The sequence below is a fragment of the Andrographis paniculata genome, unplaced genomic scaffold (genome assembly GCF_009805555.1).
Source record: "Andrographis paniculata isolate CXL003 unplaced genomic scaffold, ASM980555v1 Contig80END, whole genome shotgun sequence".
Classification (NCBI taxonomy): Eukaryota; Viridiplantae; Streptophyta; class Magnoliopsida; order Lamiales; family Acanthaceae; genus Andrographis; species Andrographis paniculata.
Window position 1 is genome coordinate 739,275 of NW_026137618.1, and position 9,398 is coordinate 748,672.

At 32.9% G+C, this 9,398-nt stretch overlaps 1 protein-coding gene across 1 annotated transcript; it reads right to left on the reverse strand.

Moving 5' to 3' along the window:
- Nucleotides 1-4,953: 4,953 nt before the first annotated feature.
- On the reverse strand, nt 4,954-6,206 carry LOC127241073 (uncharacterized). The gene is made up of 2 exons (XM_051259962.1): nt 5,828-6,206; nt 4,954-5,568 (listed from the first exon to the last, which is right to left on the reverse strand). Exons 1-2 carry the CDS (start codon nt 5,840-5,842, stop codon nt 5,230-5,232), a joined length of 354 nt encoding a protein of 117 aa, XP_051115919.1. The 5' UTR covers nt 5,843-6,206; the 3' UTR covers nt 4,954-5,229.
- Nucleotides 6,207-9,398: the final 3,192 nt, after the last annotated feature.

Consider the following 9,398-nt stretch of genomic DNA (forward strand, 5'->3'; position numbering starts at 1 on the left):
TCCGGTGCATTGTAGCTTTAAAAAAAAGAATAATTAATAAATAATTATAATATATATTACTAAACATAATTATAATATAATATAATAAATATAGACGAAAGTTTAAATAATTAATTAGCCTAATTAAAATAAAATAAAAAATTTAGATTAGAAAATAAAAAATATATGATTAAAGTGTAACAAATTTATAAAAATATTAAGACATAAGATTTGAGACAGCTTAAAACAAAAATATAAATACAAAATGTAGGACGAAAAGATATTATTATAAAATTATTTTTAGTTAAATATTAAGAGTTTATTTGTTTTGTAAAAAATATATATATTTTCAAATAAATTAATATATTATTCATATTTATTATTATTATATTATTTATACAATTTTCTATACTTATAAAAAATATATATATATATTTCTTCATTAAAATATAACTTTTCATTATTATCAATTTCAAAACAAAAACTCAAATTTACATAAACACATTCATAGAGCTCCACATCTCATTCGCACTCAAGAGCGTAAAATATTATTATTATTATTTTTATTATGATTATTTAACAAAAAAGGAGTTTAAAATGAGTGGATTGATCATGAAGGATCCTACAATAAAAAAGAAACTAATTTGTAGAACTTTATTTTAATTTGCAAAAATAAAAAGAAACTAATTTGTAGAACTTTATTTTAATTTGCAAAAATTTATTGAGTTTATTTATGGGATTTTAGGTTTAGGTTTGAATATTAAATAATAAAATTTTGAAATAAAATAATTATTTGATATGATATTTTAAATATAAAATTATATTTAAATATAATACAATAAAAAAATAAAAAAATTGTTAATAATTTTTTTGTGGTTTCGAGACTCGTTGTAAGTTTTCCTTTTATTTTAAAAATTACATGATACCCTCTATAATTTAAAAAATATTGCATGAAATCCCCTGTAATTTCGAAATTCAGCGTAAATCTCATCTTTACTTTTAAAAATTGTATAGCGACCCCTTATATTTTAAAAAATATTGCATGAAACCTCCACATCATACAGAAAATATAGATAGAAATCATCTTCTTATTACACAAGGGAAGTTTGATGGCGGTTGAGTTTTATACAACATTTTTTAAAGTACAAGGAGGCGCTATACAATTTTTAAAGTATAGAGAGATTTTACACTGAATTTCGAAACTACGGGAGAGCTATAAATAATTTTACCTAAAAAAAAATAAGTATTTAATTTAATATATTTTTAATGAAAAAATTTAAAATAGTGAACACAACTAAAAACTCCGCATACAAACTCACATTAAAACTTTTTGTAATGACATTTATTAGGTATTATAAGAACTTTCGCAGACGTACATTTTATAGTTTGTATGGTTTGGTTGTGGTTTGAAATTGATATAACATAAAATATTTGATTAAAATTTTTATTTAAATAATATTTTGATGTGATATTTTATGAAAAAAGATAATAGGGAAAATTGCAAAAATTGTCCAGACATGTATTTTTCAATTTCTCAAAGTAGGACAGTAACTCTTTCGCCGGTCATGTGTGCAGACGTGGACTGGCCGTTGCGGACGTGTAACTCGCCGGTGCTGATATGTCAGATGATGTGGTCATCGTCGGCAAGTGACGTGGTGGAAATTTAAAAAATTAAAAATTAAAAATTAAAAAATTGAATTTAGTATTTGTTGTTTTTTGCAATTTGGCCCGATTGGACGAAATTGCAAATAAGTCAATTTGGTCCAATCGGGCCAAATTACAAAAAACAGCAAATTTACCACATCAACCACTCCTCCCATGATCAATACATCCATCCATTCCAACCACAAAAATAAACTATTTCTTATTTTATTTCTCAATTCCTTAAAGAACCCTAATTCTCTCCGTCGATCCCCGCTTCTGTACACGATCGTCGTTCACTGTCATGCCATTCGCCGTAAGGTAGTGAAACACATAAAGAAAGCCTTACATTTCACCATTTTTTCGCAAGCAAGTTCTAGTGTGAGATTTCCGAATTTAGCTATCACGGGAAATGACCACACAAATCGGTAATGTTCGTCTTTTTTGCTTTGATATTTTAAAGTTAGATGAGTTTTAAAATTTGTGTGGTTCATAGCTTTGTTTGTGCTTTTCATGGCATGACATTGATTGTGTAATTTTTGTCGCTTTCGGTTATAATAATACTGAAATATAATAGTTTTCTATTGTGGTCCTAATCGTGAAGCTTTACAATTTAATATAGTGTCATTTCATGTTATTTTAAGATATTCTTGCGATGTTGTAGGCGATGGGCCACTTACACACACCAAAGTGACAGTGACTTTATGTTATGGAGGCCAGATGTTCATAACCCCTACAGCAAAATACATGGGGGCAAGAAGACCTCGTTTGACCCCACCGAAGTAAACTCTCTTGACATATCTTGTCTACTTAAGTATACATTCAGTTGTGGTGTTTCAAAAAATAATAGGCTAGATTTTATGGTTTTAAAGATGGGAGGTCTAGTTTGATTGTGGAAGATAAGAATCTTAGGCAAGTAGCAATCGAACAGGTAGGGGAAAATAATGGGGAATTTGTAATGTTTGTGGATCCAGGGGAGGGGATAGATACTCATGATGTCTCCGATTCAGATAGTGATTACATTGAGTCAAAATCCGATGGTAGTGATGATATTCTATTTGCCCCAAAAAATACGTCGAACACTCAAAATCAGATATTTCAAACTTCCTCATCGTGCATGATTTAAATTCATTCACAATGGACTTCGATGATCCAAAATAAATAAGGTCATCAACGTAAAGACAAACTAATAAGAAATTTCCAATATCTTGCCTTTTTATGTAATGAGTGGGCTTATTTTCGCTTTTTGTAAATCCATGTTCAAGAAAGAAAAAATCAATCTTGTTATACCATGCACGGGGTGCTTGCTTTAGCCCATACAACGCTTTTTTTAGCCGATATACTTTATTTTCATTTCCATGCACAATAAAGCCTTGTGGTTGAGAAACAAACACACAAAAACTTCCTCTAATAAGTCTCCAGTTGTAATTGAACAACTAAAGCCAATATAAAAGGTGTGTTTGTTTGTGGATTTGGGATTTTGGGTTTGGATTTTTGAATAGTAAAAAGTTAATTTGAATAGTTGTTTGATGTTATATAAATAGGTATTGATGTGATGTTTTGAATTTAAAATAAATTTATAATATAATATAAATAAAGAAAGTAATTGTTTGATTTGTTATTTTTTAAGGGAAAAAAGAATATGAATAGTAAAAACATTTGTAAAACCTACAATAGAACACAACCTAACTATTTCAAACCGTTCAACCGGAGAGAAGGTCTCATCGTAATGAATACCTTCTTCTGGGAGTATCCACTACAAAAAAATAATATATTTGTAACGGAATTCTGTCCCTAAAGTTCACGCAGCTAACGTAATTTCATTCCTAATTCCGTCTCTAATATCATTAGTAACGGAAAAAGTAGATTTAGAGACACAAATATTTTGTTACAAAAATGAATTTTTCTTGTAGTGATCCTTTCGCCACAAGCCGAACTTTATGCTTTTGAATGTTCCAATCAACATGATACTTCGTCCGAAACACCCATTTAAAGCCCACAATATTCTTATTCGTAGGAGCTTCAACTAACTCCCATGTTGAGTTTTTTTCAATAGCATACATCTCTTCCATCATAGCATGCCAATAAGAATATTTTGCAGCTTCTTCAAAAGTAGATGGATTTGTAACAATCAAAGAAAAATCACATGAGTTATAAAGATCACTCAAAGACCAAAAGTTTCTCGGTGGAGTTTCATTAGAATCCGAATCTAAAATTTTCAGAACTTGCGGAAACTTCTGAACTACCACTGCTGGTCTTCTTCTAATATTGAAGTTACATGACTTGGAACAAAATCCTTATCAACTTTCCACTTCATTGTTGTCTCTTAATTGAACAAGACAGTCCTGCTTATTATCACTTTACCACTCAAAGGATTATATAGACGATATGCTTTGGATTGTGGACTATATCAAATAAAAATGCATTTTTCAAATTTATCATCAAGCTTCGAACGAAGATTTACCAAAGCATATGCTATACATCCAAAAATTTTCAAATGGATTACCCGAGGCTTCTTTCCACTCCATGCTTCAAACGGAGTCCGATTAAAAACATCTTTTGTGGGAGAAATATTCAAGAGATAAACAGCCGTTGCAACAACTTCTCCCAAAACTCATACGCAAGACCCTTAGCTTTCATCAAGCTTCTAGCCCATTTCAACTACTGTTTTGTTTTTTCTCTCTGCAACACCATTTTGTTCCAGTGTATACAGGGTTGTCAACTCCTTGCGAATCTCATTCTCATCACAAAAACTAGTGAATTCGTTAGACAAGAATTCACCTTCTTGGTCAGTCCGCAATGCTTTCAAACTCCTACCACTTTGCTTCTCAACAAAAGCTTTAAACTTTCTGAAGTTTTCAAATGCTTCAGATTTAGATTTTAAAAAATAAACCCAACTCATACGGCTACAATCATCAATAAAGAGCAAAAAGTATCAACTTCCACCAAATGAATAAACTTGCATAGGCCCACATAAATCAACATGTACCAGATCAAGATAATTTGAACCTCTTCAAGACTTCCCAACTAGAAAAGATCCTCTTTTCTGTTTTCCAAAAACACAACATTCACAAAATTCAAGTTCACCAATTTTCGGCAAGCTAATAACCATTTCTTTTTTGCTTAAAAGCCTTAAGCCATTTATATTCAAGTGTGCATATCGTAAGTGCCATAATTTAGCTTCATTATCATCTTTGACAATTAAAACATTCTTTACATCACTCGACACATCAAGATGAAACATTTTGTTTGGTGTCATACGAATAGAAGCAATGGTATGACCTGAATTTTTGTCTTTAATTTCAAAAAAATCTCCTTCAAACACGACCAAAAAACCATTTTTCATTAGTTGTCCAACACTTAAAAGATTATGAGATAAATTAGGCACATACTGGACATCATGAATAAGCTTAGTGTCACCTTGCAAAGATTTAATAGTAACTGTACCTCGCCCGTCAACTTGAACTTGCTTGTTATTTCCAAGTCGCACTTCACTTTTCTGCGTCTCATCAAGATTACGAAATAGAGACTTGGAACTTGACAGATGATTCGAGCAACCACTATCAACAAACCAAATATTATTGACATTGTTAATAGGTGCTGAATGAATCATAAACAACTTACTCTCCTCATGCACTTTTTCAGTAAAATTGGCTTGCTTTTCTGTTTTTTCTTTGGCCCAACAATCAACTTCTTTTTGGACAAATTTTTTGCAGTAATAACACTGAATATTACTACTTTTATAGTTACGTTGATCTCCAAAATTTCCCCTACCATAACCATCAGTTCAGCCTCTTCCTCAACCACAAAAATTATGCCTGCTCCGTCTTCGACCACGACCTTCAAAATTATTGTCCTTCTTTGGTTCAATAGAAGACTCCCCTTTATTTGAAAGGCCTTCTCTTCAACTTTATCAAGAGGCCTGGTAATTCTAGATTCATGTGCTAGCTAGCAAAGAACCCAGTAATTCATCAAAACTATATATCAAAAGATCTTTTGACTCTTCAATCACAACAACCACATGATCAAATTTTGGAGTTAAACTCACCTTACTTACAACAATTTCAGAAGTAATTTTTTCACCATAGGATTTCATTTTGTTCGCTATAAACGAAACTCTCGACATAAAAGCTTGGACAGATTCGTCAAGCTTCATCACTGATGTTTCAAATTGATGTTGCAAGGTTTGTAATTTCACAGTGAGTACCTGTTTTCCACCCATGTACTCCTTCTTCAAAATCCCCGATGCCTCTTGGGAAGACGTGGCTGCCAAAATTCTGGAAAATACATCATCTTCCAAAGCCGATTGAATGAGCAGCAGCGCCTTAGCATTTTTTTTTCGATTTTCCCTCAATTATTGACTGGATTCCGCCGGTGCAGGAGTTGAATCTTCAAATCCACTCTCAACAATGTCCCAGAGTTCTTGAGATTTGAACAAGGTCTTTATTTTAAGACTCCAAAGTTGATATTTTTCGCCTTTGAAGATGGGGATTAGGGCTCGAGAAAATGAATTGTTCGTGCTTGCCATTGAGAACCCTGCAGACGGATTTCTCCTGCGTGGAGTTTTAAAAAGCAACACTCTTGATCTCTCTGCGTGGAAAGGGGACAAAGTGGCTGTTCTGATACCACAATTGTTGGCTCAGAAATTAAAAAACAGCACAACTTCTCAAACAATTCTCTCATTTCAACAATAATATCAAATACATCATATTTAAACTACCACTCAAACGTTACTACATTATTGATTATAAAAACAATTTAAAGGCATCATAAAAACAAATATAAATCCCCCGTAACAGCTAGTCACTTTCTTCCCTTTAATGCCCACTAATTTTTTGAATCATAAACCACATATATCACAAATACTTTTATCCCCAGAGGTCATCCCTTTCTCTTTTTGCATCTTTATAAAATTATCACTTTTTCAGAAAACATTAATCAACTTCACCCATAAACACCCACCGGAGATCGTAAACATTCATTCGGCAATCTTCTCACCTCCATCACTATGCACTTCAATAGCCACTCACCTCCATTCATCTTTACACTACTTTCCACACTTCAATACTTTGGTATAATTTTACCTTTCAATTTGTTAAAATTTCAATAATCTACTTCATAAATGTAGACGCACTTTTAATGAAGTTTTCCGTTAATGTTGAATGCCCTAGGTTCGACCCACCATTGAATCGTTAATATGAGAAAATTTATTATTTGATGAAAATTTTTAAGCTACAAGATGACAAATCTGTACATCACCATCAAGACTTGTGTCATTTCTGAAATCTAATTTATAAACCAAACTTTAAGTAAAAGGTGACCATTAAAAATTTTGGCGCCGTTTCAGGAGCCTCCATTTTTTATAATGTGCTTAAGTGAAAAAGTCGCGTTTTATGATAATTATTGTGTTAATCTTTCTGGTTCTTACTCACTTTATCCTTTTGTAGCATATCCAGGAAATTTGCTTCGGAAAAGTTTGCAAAGATTAGCGACCGTTACTCAATGTCGTCATAAGCATAATATTAAGAAGAAAATCATGGCTGCTTACAACAACAACCCTACCAAAGTTCCCCAGGAATTTCATATAAATTCTACTATTAAAAAATGATTGGGCCGAGTTTACTTGGTAATGTCGGATTTTATCGCTGTTTTATAAAAATGTTCAACAAAATTCACTGCTGTGAAAGGATGTCATTTTTATATGAAAAAAAAATAAAAGTGTGATAAGGCACTCCAAATTCTCAAGGGGAAACTAATCTCCTCACTAATTATTCAGGCAGCATACTAGAAGTACCTACTTGAATAAATGGGTGATGTTAGAGATGCGGCAGTAGGAGTTGTGTTTGGCTAGAAACTTGATCAGAAGCACAAAGGATAAGAAAGAGTGCAAGCCACGTTTTATCTGTTGGATCCTCTGATTGCAAGAATATGATATTGAGATCAAAAACTGCAAAGGGAGTTACAATCTAGTCGTAGATCATCTTAGTAGACTCCGACGAGACTCACAAGCTTCAGTTATTAATAAACACTTTCCTGGAGAGAAATTGTTTTCCTTGCAGGCTACTACACCTCGGTTCATGGATTTCGCCTACTATCTTATGAGTGGTATAATTCTTTTTCATCTTAATTACAACACTCGAAAAAGATTTCAGTCTTGTTTGCAATTTTTTCTGGGAGGAGCCTACTTTCTCCATTTCGGGGAAGATGGAATTATTAGTAGATGAGTGTCTGCTAATGAGATACCTCACATTCTCCATGAGTGGCATGGCTCCTTCATAGGTACTCATTTTGTGATCCGTTGAACAACAATAAAAGTTCGTCAATCTGGATATTGTTGGCCAACCTTACTCTAGGATGCCCAAAATTTGGTCAAAAAATGCGCCCCATACCAACGGCTCGGGAATATTTCCATGCATGATGATATGGAACAAAAGGGATTATGGAAGGAGATCTATTTGATGTATAGGGTATTGATTTTTTGATGACTTTCCTCAAATCTCATGGGAACTTCTATATTTTTGTCGCAGTATTATGTAAGCAAATGAGTCGAAACAACTACACTTGCCACTGATGTTGCAATTCAGGTTACAGAATCCATACAAAAAAATATTTTCTTATGATTTGGTGTTCTGAGGACCTTTATTAGAGGCAAAGGCACCCACTTTGTTTTTCAATGATTCACCCCACTTATCATGAGGTACAATGTTTGTCATAGCCTCACCACCCCTACCACCGGTAATCAAATGACCTAGTTGAAGTGAGAAATCACGAGCTGAAGTATATCTTCAAAACCACTATTAATAAGAATAAAAAATATTGGTCTCTAAATTTGGATGATACAGATTAGGCCTATGGTACTACATTTAATATGGCAATAGAGAGATGTCGCCGTTTCTCCTTGTATACGGGAAGTTTCGTCATCTACCGTTCGAGCTGGAAAACTTTCTTGGGTAGTTGAAGTTTTTAGTTTTTAGCTTCTACCTCAAGAAATGCGAAAGAACTATGGGACGGATTTGGATGTGTTCCATTTCATCCAATAAGAGAATGCAAAAATGTAGAGTAGCAAGCTTTTATCTACCATGATAAAATAATCCGCCACCGAAGGGGAAGAAGTCCTACTTTACAATTCCATATTGCACTTATTTATAGGAAAACTTAAAATCATGATGACTTGGGCCATCTATAGTTAAACAGTTGCTACCTAGTGGAGCAGTGAAAATCTACCATTCAAATTCCTGAGATGATCATTACGGGTTTATAGTCAATGTGATTTGTTTGAAAAAAGTATATCTAAGGATTGTCGATGATCCGTGATTCGAAAACTTAGGAACTAACTCTTTCAACTGTAAAAGATGCAAATCCTACACCCAATTGACAATTGTTCATCCTCAAGGATGAACAATGATTCAATGTGAGCAGGAGTAGATCCGTATAGAATATTGTAACCTTCACAACATCGTTATTTGACCACCCTAGTGAAAATGTTTCGCGAACTTTTGACCTAGAAAATTTTTCTAAAATAGTTTATTGCATTCATTTTATTTCTTGCATTTTAGTCCCTACATTCTTCGAATATTACAAAGTAACTAGCAGTGGAGTTTGAAAGCTCAAAAACCCTCCCATTCCCTATCATGTTTCATTCAAATCATTTATGTCCACTCTAAAAACCAATGGATTCTCTCCCCGAATTTATCACTTCCAAGCCAAGCACTTCCAAGTAATTCAAGGTAACCAAATTCTATTTCATGGGTCATCTTTGCATTAAATTTTCAAATTTG